General features: G+C 45.0%; 1 protein-coding gene across 1 annotated transcript; it reads left to right on the top strand.

Moving 5' to 3' along the window:
- Positions 1-16,170: 16,170 nt before the first annotated feature.
- HMGB3 (high mobility group box 3) lies at positions 16,171-20,370 on the top strand. Its single transcript, XM_066581777.1, has 5 exons — positions 16,171-16,286; positions 18,233-18,389; positions 18,511-18,647; positions 18,746-18,920; positions 19,071-20,370. Exons 2-5 carry the CDS (start codon positions 18,240-18,242, stop codon positions 19,212-19,214), a joined length of 606 nt encoding a protein of 201 aa, XP_066437874.1. The 5' UTR covers positions 16,171-16,286; positions 18,233-18,239; the 3' UTR covers positions 19,215-20,370.
- Positions 20,371-26,738: the final 6,368 nt, after the last annotated feature.

Here is a 26,738-nt window from a genome sequence, read left to right as displayed (position 1 = left end):
ATATATATACCAGGCGGATCTCTCGGTGTATACCTCTGGGCCATATCACACTCTATAGGCATAAGGTACAATATGTCACTGCTAGGCTAACTTCACCCGGGCAAGGGCGACATTGGGCCATAATTCGTGGCCTGATATCGCCCTCGCCATCCATGTGAAAGCCCCGTAGAAGTAAGGCATTACTACGGGGCTGAAGGGAACCTCACAACGCACAAATCTCGCACTATTTTCTTGGCCTTAGGGCTCCTTCACACAGGTGGCAGCGATGCGTTTTCCTGAGAATAATCTTACATCTCTGCCGCCCGCGATTTTCTCGAGTGAAAGTTAATAGGACTTTCTAATGTTAAAATCGCACCGTAGGAAAATCGTAAGTTTGTGCGATGCGATAAAAAGGAGGCTCCATAGGGAAACCTCAAAAATGGGAATGAAACCATTAAAATTAGTTGGTTTCAGATTTCTGCGTTTTCACTCCCTCTTGCGTCGCTCAAATGCCCGGTTTTTCTTGCAAGTGTGAAGGCACCCTTAGGGTCCCATTGCAAAAACCATACACCACCCGGTATACGTTTCCTCACTGTGATCACACTATATGGCATGCTCTAGGAGGTATATGTTACATGGATGAACGTGACAGATGCCATTCCGTGGCTTCAGTCACCCATGGGGTCTCCATGTCAAAAATATATAGGTTTTCAAAAACTGCGAAAATGGGGATATCAACGTATGCAAGCCTGATGGAGGCCAAGAGGACAGTCTTTGGGCCTCTGTTGGGTAAGTGGAGCCCAATAAAGTCATGCTGTAGCAGTCTTGCTCTCCTTGTTCTTCCCTGTATGGATTTCCATGTCCATCAGTGGACCATAGGCATTGTGTGGCAGATGAATACCTTACAGCCCCCTATTGTCTGCTCTGGGCTCCCTCCTCACACCTCACATGGCCATAACAATGTGGACTATAGATAGAGGTGTCGCCCTTCAATAGCAGAGGGTATAAAGGAAAGTAGGCTCCAAATAGTGAGGAGGGGAAACTTTCCAATCAGGACAATGTTTTGGAAACTTTTTCTATTCACACTTAACAATTCAATCCAAATCAGATAAATGGTCCTTTTATAATATGCAGGGGGGCCCAAAACCCGTAAACACCCTTCAATAGTGGGAACTACACCCTTATTTACAATCCGAATTGAATTCTGGCAGCTCTGTAGTATCTCCTAAGTAGTCACACCATTGTGAAACCACCATATGGTCATTGGGAGGGTCAAGTAAAATGGCGCTTGATTTTCAGGCGCTAGTATTGTTCGTGCGGCAGTTCGGCAATGTTTGGATGTTAACGACAACCCCATTGAGCGCCTGATGTGATGGCAGAAGTCAAACATGACTTAGGTCTCATTCACATAGGCGTATATGTGCACCGTATTACACATGTACTTTTTACATACATAAGGAGTCCTTCACACGGATGTATACGCAATTGCGCATGCTTCAGTGCAACATATTTTTACGCATATTGGTGCTTTTTAGTGCACGCAGGGTATGTTCACATGGGCCCCTCCTTGATTTAAAAGGCTATTTAGCCTAATGAGGTCAAAATGTGTTTTTTCTCTCACAGAATTGCGCAGCGTATTGCACATTCGCACACCTATTGAGTGTACATTTACACACCGCGCATAGACTTCGGTGCACAACAATAGAATATGCAGCATTGTTTTCCACACGTGCAAAAAAAGAGAAATAAGAAGGCACCCATTAAAATCAATGAGTTCTATTTTCTGCGTAACGTGCGCACAAATACGTCTGTCTGATGGAGCCCGGAGAGCAGTAACACCATTCATTTGCATTGCGGCATTCAGACATGCATTTTTCAGAAATTACGGACCGAAATAGCCCATTAAAAGGAATGGGAAAGTGTAAATACGCAGCGACTCTGCATGATACATTGTATCCACTGCCTATTTACGCATGAAATCAATGGAGCTACTTACGTTTTTTTTGTTTTTTAAATTTTGTGCTTGTGAAAAACGCAATAAATCTGTGCGCAAAAAACGCACATTTTTGTCCGCGAGCAGCTGCAGATTTCACAGACCGAGACTGAATATGCCCGTGTGAATGAGCCCCCTCGGCTATCCTTTGGTGTTTATATAAATCCAGTTACAAAGCTTTCACGCAGATATTTTTCATATTGAAGTGCGTTTACGGTTTTTGGGTAACGCTGTATTCATGACTGTACGATATTTCGAAGCTACATAGGATAGGATATAGAGCGATTTAATATTTCGCACGCATCCGTGAAGGAAAAATGTGCACGCGCAATACGCAGAGAATAGAACCCACTGATTTCAACGGGCTCGTTCACACGTGCATAATTTTGCGTGTGCATTTCAGTTGTGCAAAAAAATACATGGCATGCTCTAATTCTAGAATAAATAGAACATGGGAAACGAATTAGCCATTTCAACGTAAGGGACTGTGGCTGCAGGTTTTTTTGTGCGTGCGAAAGTACGGTAAAAATGCAGATGCACGCGCAAATACGCAATGCCCATTCCGCAAACGCATTCGCAAATACTCTTAGGCTGGGTTCACACGCGGCGGATTTGCTGCGGAAATTCCGTGCGGAATTTCGCCGCAGCAGATCCGCATGCGGCCGCTAATCTCGGGATTAGCCAGCCAAGTGGACGAGATTTCTCAGAAATCTCGTCCACACGGGATGGCCAATCCGCTGCGGTTAATCCGGCAGAAACCGCATGTCTATTTAAATTTTTTTATTTCCGCTGCGGCCGCGCTCTCCTCTATGGGAGCGAGCGGCTGGGCCGCTTCAAAGCCGCGGCAGTTCTCCCGGCGGAAATGTCGTGATTTTTCGCTGCGGTCAAACCGCGACATTTACGTCGGGAATCTGCTGTGTGTGAACCCAGCCTTATGCTTGTCTGAAAGCGGCCTCAGTTTCAAAGGGGTTCCCCATGTAAATGATAAGTAGACTGAGACGCTGTCTATGGAGTTGGCGATCCTGGCTCCTAGTGCGTTGGACTGCGGAGGGGATGGATGTTGTCACCAGACGCTGGTTCCCTTCAGCTCTTCTTCAGCATCGCGCTGTACGTCCGCCAGACCTAAATCAGACCTGTTCTTCTCACTTGTCTGCAAATAAATTTAGAAATTGCATGAAAGTGCTGAGCCAGCAGCGGCGGCGTGTGGGAGTAATATTTCCTCATATATGTCTCTGTCATGGGATGCGAGCGGCGTGCTACACGCCGAGCGCTCCGTAATGTAGAGCATACTTGAAGCCGAGGCAATTAATCCTACAGATACACCTTGTGAGGAGAGAACAATAAATAATTTCCCACTTCATCCGCACTCTCTCTCTGCACTTAAGAGGTCTACTTGAAAAGTGCAGCTGCGACAAGTGCAAAATATGGAAATCGCTTTGTTGACCCAGCAAAATACTGAAAGCTTTATGTACTCCAAATGACTGCTGCGGCGTTTATCTCTACAGCCGTCACAGACCGCAGTCTTCACGCTCGGATGTTGAGTAGTCCAGTTCAGGAATCAACATACTGTGACAGCCGAAAAATGTACTAGAAGGGCTCCTTCACACCGGCGATCGCGATTTTGCCGGGAGAAAATTGCGGCAAAATCTCAATTGTGTTCAGGCGGTTTTTAAGCGACAGCGATTATTTTTCTTGTCGTAATAAAATTTGCGCAATTTTTATTTATTTTTTTTTTTTGCACGAAAGTCAATAGGACATTATGTCATCCGCAGCAGGGGGAATCCCTTTAATGCCCAGTGGGATAAGGGATTCCCCATAGTGATGCGAGGCTGTTTTCACATGATGGAAATGCGATATTAGGCCATGATTCTTGACCCAACATTGCTTTCGCCCATGTGAAACTAGCCTTAGAGCACCTTCACATGAGCATATTTAGAAGCGCAATAAACAGAGAATAGAACCCATTGATTTCAATAGGTTCATTCATATTACTCTTTTTCTGCGCGTGCGGAAAAAAAAAACGCAGCATGCTTTTTTTTTTTTTTTTTTCGCACCAAAAGAATTTTGAGCGACAATCGTTGTGTGTAAAAGGGCCTTAAGACTAAATTTACAGGAGCATATTTGCACACGCAATACTTCCACAGGGAAATAGAACATATGAAACTAATTAGGTTAATTAGCCATTTCAATGTATGGAACAGTGGCAGGTTTTTTTCTCTTTTTTTTATGCGCACGCAAATGTCTACTATTTGGGTGCGCAAGAAGTACAGTAAACAGTTGCGCACACAAATACACAAGGCGCTATACACAAATGTGCATGCAATACACACATGCTTGTATGAATCTGGCTCAACAGGAAATGGAGTATGTTCCCTGATTATTTTTTTAGACAATGAAATGTAGAATTAAGGCCTCCTTCACACGGGCGACACCGCATCGCTGCACCGTACGATATCGCTGCGATTTTCTCGCAGCAATACCGCGATTTTGTAGCGCTACAAAGTCGCATGTGACGCTACAAAATCACGTGACTTTGTAGCATCTGCTACTGTCAAAGTCGCATCACATGCAAACCACGTTTTTATGCGATGCAACAGAGAGGAAAGCTCCATAGAGCAACATGGGCTAAAAAACCTCGAGTGCCGCGGGCATATCGCCAGACCTGCGAGGTTTGTGTGTCATTTTGTAGCATGCTACAAAATATCTCATGTGTGAAGGAACCCCTAGGAAACCATGGGCTTCTCATACATGCTATTTGTAGCCATGCTACAAAATCGCGCGACTTTGTCGCCTTTGTGAAGGAGGCCTAAAATGCACTCACATCCAGATAACTGAAAATTAGGGAAAGCAAGATTTCACACTAATTTATACTTCCCTGGTGGTCTAGGGTAGGGAATGGGTTACTGCCAGCTTCTCCAATGGCCTGGGTTACTGCAGGGTCTAGGTCAATACTTTGCCTCCAGGTGGTTTAGAGTGCTTGAAGGGTTAATACCCTGAACTGAAGGGTTACAATCTGAAATGCAGTATGGCCCCTGACTGTTGTAAGAAAATACAATATTTTTGGAATATTTATGCCCCGTGACACCAAGTTTGTGTGGGTCCCTGATGAGTGCCAATGATTAATGGGGCGAAACATATAGCATAAGTACGAATGGGGAATCAATAGGAGTGTCATTGGCTTGTTTTTTGACACCTACAGATGTTATATTTAGGGCAGCTGACTGAATCCTGTATATGTACCTTTTGTCTGGTATCATCTATAATTTGCTGAACTAACTATTTTTTCTTTGACAGTGATATTAACTTTGAATGACCAGATCGCTATATATTTTCCTTTTCCTGGCTTTTTCTATTGATGTAGGGCCTATCAGGGCTGTCCAGGGATAGGTTCCGGGGCGGGGTTGTCCTTCTCAGGATGGCTATCCCGCTTGTCTTCATTAGTATAGGGGTCAGGGTGTAATGGGTTATAGTAGTGTTCGGAATATAAGAGTGCCTTCTAGTTCTGATTCTTTGATGACTGTTTAGTGTTTATCCAGCTGGATCAAGAGGCTGATAATTTCTTGATGGTCTGTGAAATGCTTTACGAAGGATGTCTGGCTCAGCCAAACAAGTATGTTAAGCACCTTTTACGCGGGATGACTGTCGGGCACTTCAGTGCTGGACAGCTGTCCCAGCAATAATCACTTCTGGGCTTTTACACAGGAACGAATGGGGGGGGGAGGGGGTCAGGGGTTATTATGGTCCAACTTCGTTCATAGATGAATGATGCAACAGTAAACCAACAATGAATTTTAGGTCCACATGAAAGATCCAATCAGCGGTTTATCACTAATTGGTCTTGCACTGCATGCGTTCACACAGCACAATTATTGTGTAAAACAATCTAACGAGCAATTCGCACGATACTCATGACAGGTAAAAGGGGCTTTGATTCTATTGTTGCTTTGCCTAATGCAATAGTTTAGGGTGCTTTACCACGTTTTTTTCCCCCCATAGCAGCAGCCCTGTCCCTGGTGTTCTGTGGTGCTTTCACTGAATCACTAGTGTTATGTCCTAGGCTCGTCTATAAAGAAGTGAAAACAAGACAAGATGCACTTACCTCTTGGCCAATATTTATATGCATAAACCCTTCATTTGTGGACATGACATAAGTAAATAAGCAGCGCCCCCTGCAGGAGCAGTCCCTGAGATAAATGTGCTGGGACTAAACGTCGCCAAACGGTACATCAGAATTAAACAAACGCTTGTGCTGCGCTATAACCTTCAGAATTAGTAAGCAATACATGAGTCACGTGTGATATACTTGTACTAGGTTTCCCGCATTCCAGGCAAGTTGAAAGCATTTGTTTTCCACAGGGAATCATAGAAATCACAAGCGGCTGCCGTTTTATGCGATTTCTAATGTTTCCTGGAGATACAGAATTGCATACATTTATCGAATCTGGATTTTCTTGGCTTTCCTCTTCTAGATCCTCTGTAGCCACACATAAGGCGATGACCAAGAAAAAACACGTCAGTCTCACATTTAGCATACTGACCTGTAAGGGCCGTCTTGTACATTAGATAGCGGTTGGTCAAATGTTCATTTGGCCAACAACTATCTTGCCGGACAACCCTAGTGCTATGAATGAAGATCGGGGAGAAAGCACTCCGAGCAAAAGGATCGGGCAGTTGAAATCCAACTCGCCGACCCTTATCTCCCCTGATGTCTGCTGCAGGGGAAGGTCTGTAGCTCCCCATACACATTACATTATTGGGCGGACCCGCCGAAATCAGGAGGGTATCGTTTAAATACATCTCATGTCCACCGAAAGAGTTTTCTATATCGGTACTGTTTGGATTTAGCGTTTCAATTAGAATGGAGTTAGGCCTCCTGTCCACGGGGAAAAGAAGAATTAAAATCCGCAGCGGATTGTAACTCTTCTCCCGCCCGCAGATCCGCACCCCATAGGGATGCATTGACCACCCGCGGGTAGATAAATACCCGCGGATGGTCAATAAAAGTGAATTAAAAAAACATGGAGCATGAAAAAATCCGGACATGCTCCATTTAGGCGCGGGTCTCCCGCGGGGACGGCTCCCGCAGGCTTCTATTGAAGCCTATGGAAGCCGTCCGGATCTGCGGGAGACCTAAAATAAGAATAACTTACCCGCAGCGGACCGGGCAGATCTTCTCCTCTTCGCGGCCGGATCTTCTTTCTTCGGCCCGGCAAATGTGCCCGGCGCATGTGCGCTGCACGCAGCCGGCGTGCCGAGCACATCCGCCGGCCGAAGAAAGAAGATCCGGCCACGACGGAGAGAAGATCTGCACGGTCCGCTGCGGGTAAGTTTATTCTTATTTTCAGCCCTCATGTCCGCGGGGCAGGAGGGACCCGCTACGGATTCTACATGGAGAATCCGTAGCGGGCCTGATTTTCCCCGTGGACATGAGGCCTTAGAGATCTGCGCTCTCGTGGGGCTCAGCAATCTGTGTATAGATCCATTCACATCCAATACCATTAAGAAGTCACTTGCGGCACTCACCGATATTTTTTTAACCCCTTAAGGCCGGCTGCACACGGCCGTGACGGGCTCCGCCACGAAATTCCGCGGCGGAGCCCGTCACGGCGCCCCCCGGTAGACCCAATACTTACCTGCGGATCCGGCGTCCTCGCTCCCGCTAGACGCTTCGCCGCCCACCTCCGCCGCGTCATGTGACACGCCGGCCGTGTCACATGATGCGGCCGGCTGCTTCATATGACGCGGCGGCGGTGGGCGGGGAAGCGTTTTCACGCTATCTTCCGCTGTGCTACAGCGGAAGATAGCGTGAACGGACGGCTTCCATTGACTGCAATGGAAGCCGTCTGCGTGTACACCCGTGGCAAATAGAGCATGCCGCGGGTGAGGACGGGTGAATTCACGGTGCGGAATTCCACGGTGAAATTCCACACCGTGAGCACTGAGCTTTAGGTTCAATAGAACCTAATAGCTGCGGGCAACGCAACGGATTTCCGCCGCGAATTTCGCGGCGGAAATCCGTTCGTGGGAAGGAGGCCTAAGGCTCCAGGGTCTTCAGTTACATCCTGGGGATTCGGGGTTTGTAGTGAGTAGGATCAGGAGCCGATCCTGTCTTTGACAGCTGACACCCACCCACAACAGTCAGGATCGGTGCTCACGTTGATCACTGCTGTTGACCCTTTAAATGCAGTTGTCAATTCTGACAGTGGCAAAATGGAATAAAGAAATCCGCGCAGGTCTCCCGCACACGTGATTCGTGCCCATAGGTAATCATTGGACACCTGCAGGTAATAAAATACCTGCGGATGTCATTTTTCCCTGGTGCGCAGATCACACGTGCGGGAAAGCACCAGCAGCATGCTCCATGTTGTGCGGTTTTCCTGCACGGACGGCTCCCGCAGCTTCCATTGAAGCCAATGGAAGCTGTCACTGCCGCGACGGAGGGGAGACCCACAGCGTCCGGAGAGGTAAGTGTGTTCGATTTTCTGACCTCATGTCTGCGGGAAAGAAGGGACTCGCTGCGGGATTCTGCATGGGGAATTCATGTGGGCCCCAATTTCCCTGTGGACATGAGGCCTAAATGTGGTCCCTTTTATTCTACAGGTTTGGGTTGAAAAACACAAGTTCTACAATGACAGCCGTGTCATGTGGGAACACGATTTTCAGACTTTTACCCTCGTCTGAAGAAGTGCGTTCCCACATGAAACCGCTGTCTTTGTGAGAGAGAGACCGACCAACATCCTACCTCAGACAAACCAGGTACCCGTTCACACGACAGGCATTATTTTTCCTGTGTGGCCAACCGCCATTAGGATCACCGCACAGAGGTACGTGGTTGTGACGCCCACGCGGAGAATATGTAGGGTGCTTCTAGGCTAAGCCTTCTTCTAAGTGATTTCTTGCCAGAAGGTATGTGGAGAGGATCTGGTCTTTTTTGCCTCCTCCGAAATATATTTTGTGTCCAGGACCGGTGACCTATAGATAACGTGGACTATAGGGCCGTATTGTTCCTGTGTGTTTTTTGCTCCCAACCTCTGAACTGCTGCCTGGAACTAATGTATCGGTATGCAACGTTTATTCAAGTTTTACCGGGCCTCAACCGTTCTGAGGACCCGAGGTACCATACACTTGTCCAGTGTTTATTACTACGCCACATAGAATAACGGTGTGGGAATGGTGGCGTCACGACGTGATATACATTTGGACTTCCATAAGCATTTCCCCTCAGGTTACCACTCGGTTACACCGTGACAAGGACTACTCCCCGGCCTTATGCACAGTAAGTGTGTGTGAATAGTCCGTTACAATGGTTTGGCGTCTCTAAAAGCTCACCACAGCTGTATTTATACAGAGTGGACCATGGACAAGTAGGCCTCAAATCTGTCATTGTTTTCCACAGCAACCAATCACAGTGCAGCTTTCATTTCTTGAACTGCAGAAGTAAAATAAAAGCCGCACTGTGATTGGTTACCATATCTTATACTGCTGAGGGACTAGGAAAGCTGCGCTGTGATTGGCTGCTATTTCTTATACTGCTGAGGTAAAATACAAGCTGTGCTGTGATTGCTGACTATTTCTTATACTGCTGAGGTAATGTGAAAGCTGTGCTGCAATTGGTTGCTATTTCTTATATTCCTGAGGTAAAATACAAGCTGCGCTGTGATTGGCTGCTATTTCTTATACTGCTGAGGTAAAATACAAGCTGCATTGTGATTGGTTACTATTTCTTATACTGCTGAGGTAAAATACAAGCTGCATTGTGATGGGTTACTATTTCTTATACTGCTGAGGTAAAATACAAGCTGCATTGTGATTGGTTACTATTTCTTATACTGCTGAGGTAAAATACAAGCTGTGCTGTGATTGGCTACTATTTCTTATACTGCTGAGGTAATATGAAAGCTGCGCTGTGATTGGTTACTATTTCTTATACTGCTGAGGTAAAATACAAGCTGCGCTGTGATTGGCTGCTATTTCTTATATTGCTGAGCTAAAATACAAGCTGCGCTGTCATTGGCTGCTATTTCTTATACTGCTGAGGTAATGTGAAAGCTGTGCTGCGATTTGCTTTTTCTTATATTCTTGAGGTAAAATACAAGCTGCGCTGTGATTGGTTGCTATTTCTTTTACTGCTGAGGTAAAATACAAGCTGCGCTGTGATTGGCTGCTATTTCTTATACTGCTGAGGTAATATGAAAGCTGCGCTGTGATTGGTTACTATTTCTTATACTGCTGAGGTAAAATACAAGCTGCGCTGTGATTGGCTGCTATTTCTTATACTGCTGAGGTAATGTGAAAGCTGTGCTGTGATTGGCTGCTATTTCTTATATTCCTGAGGTAAAATACAAGCTGCGCTGTGATTGGTTACTATTTCCTATACTGCTGAGGTAATTTGAAAGCTGCGCTGTGATTGGCTGCTATTTCTTATACTGCTGAGGTAATGTGAAAGCTGTGCTGCGATTTGTTGCTTTTTCTTATATTCTTGAGGTAAAATACAAGCTGCGCTGTGATTGGCTGCTATTTCTTATACTGCTGAGGTAAAATACAAGCTGCATTGTGATTGGTTACTATTTCTTATACTGCTGAGGTAAAATACAAGCTGCGCTGTGATTGGTTACTATTTCTTATACTGCTGAGGTAAAATACAAACTGCGCTGTGATTGGTTGCTATTTCTTATACTGCTGAGGTAATATGAAAGCTGCGCTGATTGGCTGCTATTTCTTATATTCTTGAGGTAAAATACAAGCTGCACTGTGATTGGTTGCTATTTCTTATACTGCTGAGGTAATATCAAAGCTGCGCTGTGATTGGTTGCTATTTCTTATACTGCTGAGGTAAAATACAAGCTGCGCTGTGATTGGTTGCTATTTCTTATACTGCTGAGGTAAAATACAAGCTGCGCTGTGATTGGCTGCTATTTCTTATACTGCAGAGGTAAAATACAAGCTGCACTGTTTTTGGCTGCTATTTCTTATACTGCTGAGGTAATGTAAAAGCTGTGCTGTGATTGGTTACTATTTCTTATACTGCTGAGGTAATGTGAAAGCTGTGCTGCGATTTGTTGCTTTTTCTTATATTCTTGAGGTAAAATACCAGCTGCGCTGTGATTGGTAACTATTTCTTATACTGCTAAGGTAAAATACAAGCTGCGCTGTGATTGGCTGCTACTTCTTATATTGCTGAGGTAAAATATAAGCTGCGCTGTGATTGGCTGCTATTTCTTATATTGCTGAGGTAAAATACAAGCTGCACTGTGATTGGTTGCTATTTCTTATACTGCTGAGGTAAAGTACCAGCTGCGCTGTGATTGGCTGCTATTTCTTATACTGCTGAGGTAATGTAAAAGCTGTGCTGTGATTGGCTGCTATTTCTTATATTCCTGAGGTAAAATACAAGCTGCGCTGTGATTGGTTGCTATTTCTTATACTGCTGAGGTAAAATACCAGCTGCGCTGTGATTGGTTGTTATTTCTTATATTCCTGAGGTAAAATACAAGCTGCGCTGTGATTGGTTGCTATTTCTTATACTGCTGAGGTAAAATACCAGCTGCGCTGTGATTGGTTGCTATTTCTTATACCGCTGAGGTAATGTGAAAGCTGTGCTGTGATTTGTTGCTTTTTCTTATATTCTTGAGGTAAAATACCAGCTGCGCTGTGATTGGTTACTATTTCTTATACTGCTAAGGTAAAATACAAGCTGCGCTGTGATTGGCTGCTGCTACTTATATTGCTGAGGTAAAATATAAGCTGCGCTGTGATTGGCTGCTATTTCTTATATTGCTGAGGTAAAATACAAGCTTCACTGTGATTGGTTACTATTTCTTATACTGCTGAGGTAACATGAAAGCTGCGCTGTGATTGGCTGCTGTTTCTTATACTGCTGAGGTGAAATACAAGCTGCGCTGTGATTGGCTGCTATTTCTTATACTGCTGAGGTAATATAAAAGCTGCGCTGTGATTGGCTGCTATTTCTTATACTGCTGAGGAAAAATACAAGCTGCATTGTGATTGGCTGCTATTTCTTTTACTGCTGAGGTAATGTGAAAGCTGCGCTGTGATTGGTTGCTAGTTCTTATATTACTGAAGAAAAATACAAGCTGCATTGTGATTGGCTGCTATTTCTTTTACTGCTGAGGTAATGTGAAAGCTGCGCTGTGATTGGTTACTTTTTCCTATACTGCTGAGGTAAAATACAAGCTGCCCTGTGATTGGCTGCTATTTCTTATACTGCTGAGGTAATGTGAAAGCTGTGCTGTGATTGGTTGCTAGTTCTTATATTACTGAAGAAAAATACAAGCTGCGCTGTGATTGGCTGCTATTTCTTATACTGCTGAGGTACAATACAAGCTGCACTGTGATTGGCTGCTATTTCTTATACTGCTGAGGTACAATACAAGCTGCACTGTGATTGGCTGCTATTTCTTATACTGCTGAGGTACAATACAAGCTGCACTGTGATTGGCTGCTATTTCTTATACTGCTGAGGTACAATACAAGCTGCACTGTGATTGGCTGCTATTTCTTATACTGCTGAGGTACAATACAAGCTGTGCTGTCATTGTCTGCTATTTCTTAACTGCTGAGGTAATGTGAAAGATGCGCTGTGATTGGTTGCCATTTCTTATATTCCTGAGGTAACATTAAAGCTGCAGAACTGCTTTTTGCAGCAGAACAGGCCACACTGCTGCAGCCATGTAAACCAAAGCCAGTGGGGAGCGCTGGAGAGGCAGGTGATGGGACGGATTATCCCATTTGCCACATTTGGGCCAGTTGGGTTGTCGAGCATCATCGATCCCTGTGATTCTTGGAGTTTCGGTCAGTAGACCCATATTTAGGCCACTAGACTCCTCAATAAAGGCATCTGTAAGATACTGGTGTGAAACTTGCCTTAAAGGAGTATTCCCATCTTGGCTTTCCATAGCCGCGATGGGAAACCGCTGCTATAGTTACTGGCCACCAGGCTGGTAACGCCAAAAACAGCCGCAGTGAGCCGTGCTATTGCCGTAGCTCTCATTCATTTCAGTAAGAGAGATGCAAAGCGTGCTGCGCTAAAGCACTCGGCTCTATCTAACAGGCACTCGGAAACAGAGGGCCAGGATTCCCCATCTTGGCCATAAAAATCTAAGATGGTAACATCCCTTTTAAGCAGTTTTGAGCTGATCTCGTACAACCCCTTTAAAGGGGTTGTACCAAGATTGACTATGCAAAGGATAGTGCCTAAAAATCTGATCGGTGGTGATCTGAGACCTCCACCGATCCCAAGAATGAGGGTCCCACCTTCCCCTCTCCTGTCACTGTGGGATCGCTGCACCCTCCACAGTGACAACAGACTGAATGGAGTGCGGTGCCGCTAAGTACGAGCGCTCGGCTATCTCCAGCAGTCCCATTGAACGTGAATGGAGCTGTGCTGCGCATGTGCAACCGCCACGCCATGTCGTTTCCTCACTGTAAGGGGTGCAGTGAGCCTGCAGTGACAAGGAGAGGGGGTATGGGCCCCCCTGTTCTCAGGATTGTGGGGGGTCTCGGCAGCATTGTGGTTCACCCCCCTTTAAGCTAGTTTTATAGGAGTGTAATTGTGGTTTCACACATGTTTTTGTTGCAGTTTTTTGAGCCAAAGCCAGAAGTAGATCCAGCAGGAAGAAGCATAAGGACTCATGCACCCATATGTGTTAAAGGGTGATTTTGGTCCATGAATACGGACCAAAATAGGACATGCTGCGATATATATATTTTTTTTAAAGCAAAACATTGGTCCGTCTGAACGCACCAATTTCATCCAATGTGTCTCTGTGCCGTCCATATTCAGTCAGTAAAAAATATGGACTAAACACGGACAAAAAATACAGCCGTGTGAATGGGCCCTTAGACCTCTCTTTATATTCCCCATATCATTTAAAGTCACTTTTGGCTCTGGCTCAAAAAAAAACTCATGAAAACTGCCACAAAAGCCTTTATGTGAAACCAACTGATACAAGTCCGTTCCGGTGACCATATTAAGGCCAATAGTCCAGTTGTGGGACCCTAGCAAAGGATGCGGTCAGTTCAGGTCATTAAACTGGGACTTTCAGCCATAATACGGCCACAGAAATGCAACCGTTTTACGCCTTTGTGAAACTGGCCCAACAGTTGCTAAAAATTTGTAAAATATCATGGAGTTTTTAAACTTTTTGTAACTGCAGTCAAAACACAGATTGTGTGAGAAACTCCTAGAACAGATCAAGCATTGCCACACATCCCGTCTGTCCCCCTCGCACTGTGCAGACGGGGCCTGTCCACGCTGTCGCGTTAACATGTGTGTCAAGAGTGCCAGAAATCTACATGTAACGTTTTAAAGGGCCATTGTAATATAATAAAACAAAAAATAGTCATTCACTATGTAGCTGTGGCTGTAGCTGTTTTCACCAGAGTGGCCCTTTAAGCATACATTTATGTTTTTTTTTTTTTTATTGTATCCGTGGTCTACGTTTTGATACACTTCTTCTATCCTTTTTTTAGATGAAAAACATACACTTTTCGCTGTAAACTCTTTTCTTAATGACGTTTTGTAGTTCAATGCTTTTTTTTTAGACTGCAATGTTAAAAAAGAAAAAAAGGGTACGTTTCCATGAACTTTTTTTGGTTTTTGTGGGACAGTAAAGCGTAGTAGGCTACTCCATTCAATTCCATGCCACAAAAAGCGCACAGAAACGTAGGCCTCGTTTCACTACATTTAACCCACTATAACCTATAGGTCCGTTAAAACCTCAGTTCTTGGGAGTCAAATCATGTGATTTACGGATGAACAGGCCCTTTAAGAGGTGTTTTTTATTTTCTTTATAAAAGCCCACCGCTTCGCCGCTTTGGTATTGGTCTTCGGATTAATAACTGTGAGGGGCTGCACATTACATGTCACGGAGTGTCCGTGTTCCGCGGGCGCATTGTGTATTTCGGCCGCAAATTTACGTGACGGAAGTATGCAAATTCTCTGCGTATTACGCAGTTCTTTTCTGCACACGTGAAAAAACCCTCACAAGAATGCCCCTGACTTCCTGTGTGACTACGCATCTATACGCCACCCCATTGACTTTAAGGGCTCATTCACACGGGTGGATTTACGCAGTAAATAGAACCCATTGATTTCAACGGCTTCCTCCACCTGTGCGTATTTTTCCCGTGATTTTCGGTCGCATGAAAGAATATGCAGCGTGTCCTATTTTGGTGTGTATTACGTACCGACATAGGCCGTAAAAGGGAGCGGGCCAGCGCAAATACGCAAGACGTCTGCGCAGTCAGTTTTCTTTCGTGCACATGTTGTGTATTTACGTACTCTAAAACCCCGCAGATGGCCCAAAATACACAGGAAGTAGGTGATTTTTAACCTGTGAATACACTGTGCATGTGTAGACTGAATGCGCCCTACTGGGCTGCCCGCTGCGCTGGACCTACCAAACTAAGCCAGGCCGCATTTTTTTTCACGTGCGTCAAAAATGCAGGTTAAATTGCCCCATGTAAGGCTCCGTTCAGACGGGGCGGTTGCAATAAAAACTGCAACAAAACATGCATTGGCGAAACTTTTTGCGTGTTTTTACTATGTTTGTAATAAAATGTGTGTGTGTGGGGGGTGTACGCAACTTTGCAAGTGCACTTTTTGCTGCAGGTTTTATTACAACCGCAGTGCCCGGTGTGAATGCAGCCCACAGCACTGCGTACTAATGCAGGTCATCCGCTGCACCAACCCGCCGGTGTGCATGAGCCCTGGAGAACATAGACTCCAAGCCTCCTCTCCCACTACACCTCTCAGCACTGCGGCCCCACCACGTGGCTAATTTCCTTACCAGGTAAACAGCGTCCCCCCGTGTGTCCAGCGGCTGAGCACAGTCCTCCGTGCGTCCCCTCCACCCCAGTCCCTACTAGCCCCTTCCGTGACCCATCAAGCTCCGCTCTCATCTCCATACATGCAAATGACCGCCTTGTTATCTGCCAAACAGCCGGCACAATGCCCGCGCCCGCCGCTGCATACAATGTCGCAACCGCAGCGTGACGTCCAATATGAACACAAACAACTCCTTTTTTTTTTTTTCCCCCTTTACTACTGCGTCCCCCAGGCGGGTGTTCTTTTTGAATGAATGACGTCAGCAGCCCTCTAAACCAATGGGGAGAGTGGGCGTGGCCGATATTCAGAAGGCTGCGGCCCAATGACCGAGCTGGGAGGTTGTTTTAAACGGGGGAGTGTACGGCAGCCAATCAGGGCGCTCTCGTAGTAAGCTAGCGCGAGGCTGTGAGGCAGCATTAGTGAGCGGCGTGCACACGGAGGATCACACTAGAGCGAACAATACAGGTACGTCCAGCTGCTGCGGCGGCCGCCTGCCCGCACCGAGGCCTGCCGGACCCGCACCCTCTCTGCCCGCCGGGCGCTTTATTTTTTTTGTTGGTTTTCTCGCATGCTTCATTTTTTTAATTTTAGAAATTTTTTTATAAAAGCTGAATTTTTTTAAATTTTTTTTTTTTGTAAATCTTTAAAAAAAAAATGGTGTGGTAACGTTGTGCTAGCGGGGAATGCGCCGAGTTAGCGCTGGGTGCCCGCCGGGCTCTGGTGGTGAGGGGGGTACAATGTGGGTCTTGTATGTGGTGTAGGACGCGTACTGTGTAGCGGTGGGCACAGGCTTTGTGTCGGAGGGGTTAACGAGTGGCTGGCAGGCAGGCTGGCACTGGGTGGCTGCATGGCACTGTTCTCTGCATTAACATGGCTGTCCCTGTCATCCTCTGCCTTGTTGTTTCCCTGTCTTGTGAGGAGGGAGGAGGAGGAGGAGGGGGGGGGGAGGTCACCCCTGTATCCTCACTGCCAGCTCTCCTACTGCCCCCCTCACCCGCCGGTGTGGTGCCCGTGCCCCTCTAGATGCCCCTCGCAGTGTCCCCCCTTCTCTGCAGCTGTGCCCTGTGCTCCCTACACGAGTAGCGGGGGAGAAGCGCGCCGTCCGCCGCTCTAACCTGTCCCCGTTCACACACGGAACCCTCTACCGCACGCAAAACCGCCCCTTCCTCTTCCCCGAACGGTTCTCTCTCCAGTCGTGTCGGTTTCGCGGTTGTTTTCCGCCGGGCTGTCCGGTTTCTGTACTTTTTCCCCGCCGCCCCCCTCCGCCGCTGCCGCCTGTAATGGCTGAACACGGCTCTTTGTTATACAGGGGATTGCGCTAAGCCTCAGTGAGGAGGGAAGGGGGGCGCCCGCTAAACCGCCTCCCCTCACCCCACCGGAGGGGCTTTTCTGGACAACGACCCCATTTTCTGATAGAGCGGAGTCCGAGCTTTCCAACCGTGTGTCGTTCGTCCCGATCCGAGGTGATTTGCCCGAGTTCTGCTCCTCTGAGTCCCGCGCAGCGCCCGTGCAGTGCGCGGATTGCAGGCTCGCCTTGTGTCTATGCATAGAGAGAAGCCATTTTAGTGAATGGAGCGCGAGCCCATAGCGAAGAACAGCCAGCCTGCTCTATATACTCCATAGACGGGCTATATACCGGCCGGGCGGGCGCGGAGCACAGACTGCTCGGGCTGCCCCGGCCCCCCGGGCTCACACACCCGCCGGGGCACCTGCAGGGCGGCATTTTAGGGGGACTTTCTTTCATGAAGAAGCATTTCACAAAATGGAAGATGAATTATTGGTGTCTTGTTGAGCCGCCGCGTCCTTCCCTCCCAGTGCGGCGGCGGCGGGGCTGAGCACCGTCCGGGCCTCCAGCGGCCCCCTCACCGGGACACCTACCTCACGGCGGGGGACCCGCGGCTTTACAAGCTATACATTATGACCTTGGGTGTGGAGAAAGGCAAAGATGGCGGGGCGCGGGGGGAACGGGCGCTGCACCTCACCCCACACGGGCACTCGTGGTAATTAATTGGTGTGTTTTTGAGGGGGGGGGGGGGGGGGGGGGTAATTTACAAAAATATAGGATATTCTATATAGTTTATATTGCATTGTAAGTCCTGCAGCAGCGCTATTCCTCTCAGAGAATGCAGAGAAACCAACCCCCCCCCCCCCATATCTAATGCTAATTATCACATAGAGGCATATCATTATTTTTAATTTTTATATATATATTTTTTTATTTTTTTTATTTTGATTGACTTGGTGAATCTTGTTTACACCTAAACACTAGCGCCCCCTATAGTCCAAAGCGGCGTACTGCACCCTCCAAGTGAAAAATGATCTTTTTAACATTCATCATATTTATCTTTTTACATGTTTTATGACAGGAATTTTTTTTATTTTTCGCTTTTTTTTTTTTCGTTTCTCAACAGATTCAACATGGCTAAAGGTGACCCGAAGAAGCCGAAAGGCAAGATGTCGGCTTATGCCTACTTCGTGCAGACGTGTCGTGAGGAACACAAAAAGAAGAGTCCTGAAATACCCGTCAACTTCGCAGAGTTTTCAAAGAAATGTTCCGAAAGATGGAAGGTGCGATGAGTCCCCGGGCTGTCTTAAGAAAAAATTATATATATATAAAATTAATTTTTTTTTTAAATTTTATTTATTTTCGCTCCGTTTTTTTAATATCCTTTTTTTTTTTGATTAACAGATTATGTCCGCAAAAGAGAAGACAAAGTTTGAGGACCTGGCGAAAGCGGACAAAGTAAGATATGACAGAGAGATGAAAGACTTTGGACCAGTTAAGGGAAGCAAGAAGAAGGACCCCAACGCACCAAAGAGGCCCCCGTAAGTTTTTAATTAGCGTATGATAAAGGCGTCTTTATTCTGACCTAACGTGACTTTAACCGTGTTTTAACTTTTTTTTGCCCCCCCCCCCCCCTTAGTTCCGGATTCTTCTTGTTCTGCTCAGAATTCCGTCCCAAGATCAAATCCACAAGCCCTGGAATCTCCATCGGGGATGTTGCAAAAAAGTTAGGCGAGATGTGGAATAACCTGAGCGACAGCGAGAAACAGCCCTACAACAACAAAGCGGGGAAACTGAAGGAAAAATACGAGAAGGTAATTGAGTTTTTCTATTTAAAAAAAAATAAAAATAATTTTTATTTCTTTTTAATTTTATTTGACAGTTTTTGTACATCTGACTTCAAACAAAGTGGCCGATCACCGGAGCGACGTCTTTACAAACACTTTATTTGTTTCTCTTTGAAGGATGTTGCAGATTATAAGTCCAAAGGAAAGGTGGACGGTCCTAGATGCGCTCCTAAGATGGCCCGAAAGAAAGAGGAGGATGAAGACGACGAAGACGAGGAGGACGAAGAAGAGGAAGAAGAAGAGGAGGACGATGATGAATGAAGTTGTACATTTCTGTTCATGTGAATATCATAGAGTAGGGGAACCACCTCTGGCTGCCATCTTTTCAAGATGGCTGACTGCCCTTTATTAGGTCTAATTACAAAAAAAAAAAGCAAAAACAAACAAAAAAAAAATATTTGGTTCTGACATCATAGTTTCCAGAAGACGCTCTTGCAGTCGTAACTGGGTTTACATTATGTAGCCGTGTGTGTAAAACGAGCCTTCTGAAAACTGTATGAAAGCTGTACATATTTCCAAACGTTTTTAAAAAAGAAAAAAAAACAGACAGGCGCTCTAGTGTTCTCCTCACTCTGTGCACTTTGCTGTTGGTGTATCAAAGCATTTCAAAATGTTTCAAGCATTTTTTTTTTTTTCTTAACTTTTTTTTTTTTCCCTCTTTATTTAAGGTGTTACTTAATGGTTGATTAGAAGGGAAAAAAAAATCCTGGGTTGTAAACTGTACATATCTAATCTGTAAACTAGACAAAAACTCTTATGGTGCATATTTTCTTGAGCTGTTGGGACCTCAGGGTTTTAAGAACTTCCCTGGATTCTATCCCCTTCTTGGGGTTGGCCATTGTTAGCCCAAAGTATGCACAACCAAGATCTACACTACATTGGGCGTCCATTTAGCAGATTTTTGTTTTTTCTTTGTTTTTTTTTTTGTATATAGTGAAATAGCATTATGCCGTTTAGTTGTTGAGGAGTTCAGCTGGCATGAGAAGTGTATGGGTTTATTTTTCCTTAATTTTTATTTTTGTTTTTCTCCAAGTGCGATAGTTTTCAAACAAGTTGTAGGCACATCCTCACTGACTAAAGCGAGGGTCGAGTAAAGGTTTGCAGAGTTCCGAAATCATACTGCGCTTACACATTGCATTGTTCTGTTTTTTTTTTTTTTTGTTTTTTTTTATGTTTTAGAATGCTGAAATGTTTTTGAAGCAAATAAAACAGTATTACATTTTTAAGACTGTTCTTGACCGTGATGGTTTTCAGACATTTGTGATCTTCATTACATAGCATTCTAAGTGCAGTGACAGCAAGGTTAGGGTAACGAACAGGATTATTTTCTATGTGGTGAAGATGGTATTTAAGATCGTAGTCTCTCTTTCTCTCTCTCCGAATTCTATTGACACATTAAACTGAAGTGAAACTTTAATTCTTGCCATCTGACAAAAGTTTTTGAGTAGGTTATTGTGCCTTACGCCTCCCTGCATATGTAAATTTGTTCCTGACTGTATGGTCACATGCAATGGTATAATGGACCAATGTAAAAGTTGTACTTGTTAACATACAAATGTTCTAATATTTCCTAGTTTAAAAAAAAAGGTATTAAAATGTAATGACAAAAAAACAAAAAAAAACTCCGTTCAACTGGTCTTAGACTCAACGTGATTTGTGGCAAGATAAAGGGGGGGGGGCTTCTGTAAAGTAGGACGTTTGACCCTGAAAGCTTAAACATGGAGTGTCGTGGGAACTGACAAACTCAAGTAATGGGACTCTTAAGTAGGGCCGATTTTTAATAACCCGGAGGGTATTGCCATATTGGGTAGTCTCCATAATATACATGTGGATGGGACCCGTCATACAAAGAAGGTGACTTATTCACCGAGTCTTAGCATGTAAATGAGATTTGTCATTTTTTCCTGCTACTATAAGAGCTGCAAGCATTCAGCACACTTCTGCTATAGCCTATGGCTTTACCCTTAGGGGACGCCTCATATCATTCAAAAAAAAAAAAAAAAGTACAGGTTTGTGTTAGATTACTACTCTGGACACAAACTTCTGCCCATCCTTTTAATCTACAATGTTGGCATTGATGAAGGTTGACAGCTGGCAGGCTTACTAAAAGCTTGGGGTCCAACATATCACAATTAGCATATATTCACCCAAAATGGAAATAGTGCTGAGTCTATGTAGAGGAAAAAAAACACTAAAATCTGCACCAATGGAGTCCATTTCAATGCGGGTCTGCAGCTGACTTCACTCCTTTAACCAAAGGGGTGAGATCTGTGGTTTCATAGTAAAAAACAAACCCTGTTAATCCACAGCAATGATGCAGATTTTCTTTCTACCCCACCCCCTGCTGTGGAAAATCTGCACAATTCTTGGTAGGTGTGAACATATCCTTAATCTGTATCCTTAAAGAGGGTTTTGCCACTTAAAAAAAAAACAAAACAAAAAACAACTCACCTATTCCTCCCCGGTCAGTCTTCTGCTCGCTGATCTTCTCCAGCCCCCCTGGGCAACATCACTACAAGCCGGCCGGATCCTCTTCTTATGCTGGCGGGCCAGCGTACCAAGTTGCTAGTGACTTAACATTCACTGCCTAGGAAGGAATGCCGAGCGATTGCTGAGACTGCGCATGTGTTCTGTCTTGCTGAAAGAGTTTATATGCTATTGCAGAGGGACAGCGCACATGTGTGGTCTCCGATAGTTCAGCTCTTCTGCTAGGCTGTGAACGCTATGTCACTAGGGACTCAGCCTACATTGCCCTGCAGGAAGGGGAGTGCAGAGAATGGCTGCTTCGTCACCAGAAGGAGAGCCGGCTGGAGGTGAGGTGACCCGGGGGACTGCAGGAGACAGAAGAGGCGGTACGCAGACTGATGGGGGAGGAATAGGGGAGTATAGAATTTTCGATTTCTAATGACAGAACCCCTTTTTAACTGGACGTTTGCTTTACTAGTTCTAAACGGTCAGTGTGTACATGCACAACTCCTGAACTAGACCAGACCTAGTGCTTGATGCAGTTTTTGATTTGAGCACACTTCTGTGCTTTAACAGGAATGGTGGGTCTAAATGAAGGACTTCTACCAACTATTGTATCCACAAGTGGCTTCGGCTTGAAGAACTGCAGTGACTAAAAGACTTTATAGTTATAGCTGGCTGATTAATTTTTTTTAATTTCAAGACCGTTTAACAGGAGCAGAAGACTGCTGCGTGCGAAGAATAGATGATCTTGGATTGTTTTATGGGCAATGCAAGTATTTGCTAACAGACCTAGCAAGAGTTGACAGATCCTCTTTAAAGCCTTGTGTTTTCTTGAGGTAGCGTCTTTTGACCCTCCTCGTCTCGTATCCCTGACCCTTGTTCCCAAGGTGTTCCTGTTAGATCATAGACTGGGCATACTGCTGTAAAGTTGACTGATCTAGTCTGTATGGCCATTGGAGCTGTCACTTGAATGGCTTTTGAGTTCAGCAGGTTCTCCTACCAAGGTTGGTGCGTGTCCATTTATCGGTGAGCTCTGCAGACCAGCGCATAAACAGACTGCATAGCAAAGTAGTCATGGGATGCGTCGGTGTACTCTGAAGACTTGGCGCTTGTCTGAAACTGAGGATTTACATAAGAGGGCATGCACATAGATCAATGCAGCAGCCTGAGTGTGGGGGCATCTTCAGATGGCAATAAGGCCGCTAACTGTCAAGACCCGTTCTTTGAACTTATAAGGAAAGCTCGGTGGTTTAGCTCCCAATCCTGTTAAAGCTATTCATCTGAAGATCGGTCAAACCCCTGAGTTGTACGTGACTTAACTGTCATATACTTCCACAAAGTTCAAACCGCATCTGAGGTACCAAGACGGGAAGTACTCACAACTCCATTAAAAGGGCTTTGTCCTTTATTAGTTGCACATAGGTTAAGACAACGTTTCGACTGTCTTGTGCAGGCAAATCACTTGAAAAAAGTTGACTTGGAAAAGACTGCAACTAATGAAGGACAAAGCCCTTTTAATGGAGTTGTGGGTACTTCACTGTCTTGGTACCTCGGATGCAATTTGAACTTTGTGCTGGATTTATGGATCATGGATCTGGGTCCATTCTGACAACCTGCATCACGTATCAGATTATTGGAGCCTCCCCTCAGGTTCCCCACATTCTTCTATCCTTTCTACTGACTTGACTGTCCTGACATAATGCTTTCGGCCCAATAGAGCAAAATGTCTACGGTTTTAATCCAGAAAACTCCCATGTAACGTGTTTTTTTTTTTGTTATACTTGATTTTAAGCTCTGATATTTCACAGCCTACCAGCTCGTAAGCATTATCTTCCACCCGTCTGTTCCCCACACACTGTTGTATTGTTACATAATTCTTTACCAGAAGCTGAAAACGTCAGCTATATGGTTCTATCACAAAAAACGTGAAAAAACTATTAACCCTTTAAGGACCAAGCCTTATTTTTGAAATCTGTCAAGTTGTGTGGTCATAACGTTTGAATGCTTTTACTTCCCAACGCGATTCTCAGATTTGTTTTTTCCGTGACGTATTGTAGTTTATGTTAGTGGTACATTTTCATCAATAAATTTTGTCTTTATTAATAATAAAAAATCATTTTTTTTTCCTGAAAATTTGGAAAAATTCACAATTTTCAAACTTGAGGGTTTTTTTTTTCCCCAGTAAGACAGTCAAATACCACAAAATAGTTAATTAACATTTACCATGGGCCGACTTTATGTTGCAATCATTTTTTAAGTTTTATATACTTTGTGGAGTCCTAAAAAATAAAATAAGTTTAGTAGTAATTTTTCAGAAAACTCCCATGCATCACCCAATTTTTAAAACTGCACCCCTCAAAGTATTCAAAATGGCGTTTAAGAAGTTTATTGACCCTTTAGTTGTTCCACAGAAATTAAAACAGTTATTTTTTTGCAGATTTTCAATGTCAAACAATTTTTTTTTTTTGTAATGCAGCTGGAGTTAGCAGAGAAACACATCTCACGATTTTTATTTTTTTTTTACCTGGATTCTGCAGTTTTTAGAAATGCCCCATATGTGGACGTAAACTGGTGTTTGGGCACGTGGCAGGGCTCTAAGGGGAACTGGCATTTGGCTTTATGTATAAGCTCTGTGGAGTACATCAGCGTAAACCATAACGGCAGTTCAATACAATTAAAATTACAGGGATGTGGTATATTTTGAAGTAATCTTATGCACGGCCGGGTTGTGTGGGGTCTGTGTTACAGTGATGGGGCCTTCCTTAGCTCTTGTTTGTAACAGACTCTGCATCTTTTTTGGATCCTTCCCTTCTTAACAGTGGAGGTAATTTCAATACGTGTGGCCGCACTTCCAGAAGTACTGGGCTCCACCCCTTCCTGATCCCCAAATATTAGGGCCTTGATCGCCGCCTCCTGGAATTCAAGAAAGGTTCCCCCACCGTACCTATTGTAGTCAAGGACGCAGTCTTGCTTGGGGGTCTCTGCACTGGGCAGGGGGTACTGCTATGGCCATGTACTGTGCTCAGTATAAGCACATCTCTCCACTCCACACAATACTTTGCCGCTACATAGTGCCCGGCTCTCATCCCTTCTGAAAACATGCTGAAGCAGAGACCTAGGGAGGCCTTTCTGTCAGTGCCACCGCATGCCGCACTTCTAATGGAAGCAAGTTTTGGTATAGGGGAACACTGGTGTAATTCTCTAGGTAGAGGTGGTAACCCTGGTCCAGTAGTGGGTACACCAATTCCCATACAATTTTGTTCTGTAATTCCCAGCAAGGGGGCAATTTGGGGTCTTAGTTTTTGTGTCCTTCCCTTCGCAAACTTGGAACTTATGGGTGCACCTTGATGTCCTCTCTTACAGCATGTACATTTTCAGACTATACCGTGCCCTCTGACTGGGCAGGAACTGGCAGAATACAAGCCTCCCTTTGAGATGTACAAGGGTCTCATCTCCAGAAATGTCCTCAGGGGTGTACACCTGGGAAAACTCAGCATTAAAATTACTGGCCCGATTTTATATACGCGATCATAAGTGGGGTCATCGCTGGGTTGGCACTCTGTATTGTAATTATAATGCAGGAATTTAATGATTACTTCAAAACGTGTCCTTGACATAACCATGCAGAATATTGGGGTGTGGTATAAAATATCTGCTCTAGTAGGCCATAATGCTTCCTTACTAGCCCCATACATAATACAATGGCCCCAAATTTGGCAATTTCTGATGCATCCATGGGGGTCTACCTGTGGGGTTTTGCAAGACTGGAGTTGGGGTTTTCTGGGCTTCTAAATTAGTTCGGGTAACGACATGGGGAATAAAATCATCAGAAAAAAACTCTGAGTCCACCCTTCTGAGCCCTGCTGTAATAAATTGTATCCCTGAGTTCCCAGAAAAGTCTGACATTTCCTGGAATAATCCGCTGAGCATCAGATGAATCGGGGTCCTCTGAAGTGGCAGTCCTTGGATGCCTTCTCAGACTCGCTTGATAAGGAAGAGGATAATGCTGGTAAAGTGGGGTCATCCTGGAAGAGGATAATGCTGGTAAAGTGGGGTCATCCTGGAAGAGGATAATGCTGGAAAAGTGGGGTCATCCTCATTGGATCTGACTCGGACACATTTATTGTGTAAACTGTGGGCTGTTCTAGATATATTAATTTATGCACCCAAAAAGCCCAAAAGAAATCTGGGGTCGGTGATCACAGGATACTGGATGATCACTGGAACATGGTGACCACGGGACTGGGTCTGGAACACAGCAGGAACTCCCCCCCCCCCCCCCCCCTCTCTCTTTTTTACACCGACGGATAGGCTGACACAATACTGACCACTGGATGGGTGACTAGAGGGAGACTGGGATGAGAGCACAGCAGGAACTTTTTGTTTTCAACTTTTTTTTTTTAAATTTATTTACACTGATCGGATCAGACACTACACTGACTAATACACTTTACTAATATACTGACCACTTACACTGTCACTAAACTGACTGGTCACTAACAACCCTAAGCTGACTGAGCAGTCACACTGATGGTTGGGGCAGAACTGCTGCGATTGGTCCCCCAACAGCAAGTAGTGACTGTTAGCAGCAGCCACCACTACAGTGTCGCCACGACTGCCACTGCGACAACACATTAAACAAAGGACATACGTTTTCTTCCCGTTGCGCCAGGTACCATGTGCCCATGACGTAAACTTACATCCTGTGGCGTTAATGGGTTGTCCAATGAGAAAAAATGTAATTGAAATGTGCTCAGCACTGTAAAATATTTTTCAAAAGTAGTACTCTCCTCACCCAATCCCCCCGAGTTCCTGTTCTGACAGCGCTCGGTCCTATGCTACATTCTTCTGGCTCCGGAGATGGCGTCCCGTTACAGATGCGTGGCTTGACAGCCAGCTATTGGCTTGAGTTGCGTACAGCCAGTAACGGGATGCAGCCGACATATTCCCCTCTGATAGGACGTCATTGCTGGAGCTGGAATCAAAGTGCAGCGCATGACCGGGCACCATAGGAGCTGCGGAGCTGCTGGCGAACGGATGACGTGACTATGATTAAGTCTCTATACAGCTCTTAACAGATTGCAATGTACATTTTTTTTTTCTCACCAGAATACTTCTTTAGACATAAACAAAGCTGGAGCCACATATTTTGCTTCTTCAAGAGTATCAGTGAACAGGATTACGCCACAGTTGCTGTAATAATTGTTCTAGAACAGCTCCTTTGGCCATATGGACCTATGCTGCTGTCCGAATTATCAATTGGTAATATTTACAGTTGCAATAAAAACTAAAGGAGTTTTTCGGGCAATTTCTATT

The sequence above is a fragment of the Eleutherodactylus coqui genome, chromosome 10, assembly GCF_035609145.1.
Source record: "Eleutherodactylus coqui strain aEleCoq1 chromosome 10, aEleCoq1.hap1, whole genome shotgun sequence".
Taxonomy (NCBI): Eukaryota; Metazoa; Chordata; class Amphibia; order Anura; family Eleutherodactylidae; genus Eleutherodactylus; species Eleutherodactylus coqui.
This window is presented reverse-complemented; position numbering and strand designations above follow the sequence as displayed.

Bases quoted from the DNA above. Each gene is read 5' to 3' on its own strand.
- HMGB3 (XM_066581777.1), top strand. From the start codon at position 18,240: ATGGCTAAAGGTGACCCGAAGAAGCCGAAAGGCAAGATGTCGGCTTAT. The intron at 18,390-18,510 runs GTGCGATGAGTC...TTTGATTAACAG, and splicing joins AATGTTCCGAAAGATGGAAG to ATTATGTCCGCAAAAGAGAA. The intron at 18,921-19,070 runs GTAATTGAGTTT...TTCTCTTTGAAG, and splicing joins TGAAGGAAAAATACGAGAAG to GATGTTGCAGATTATAAGTC.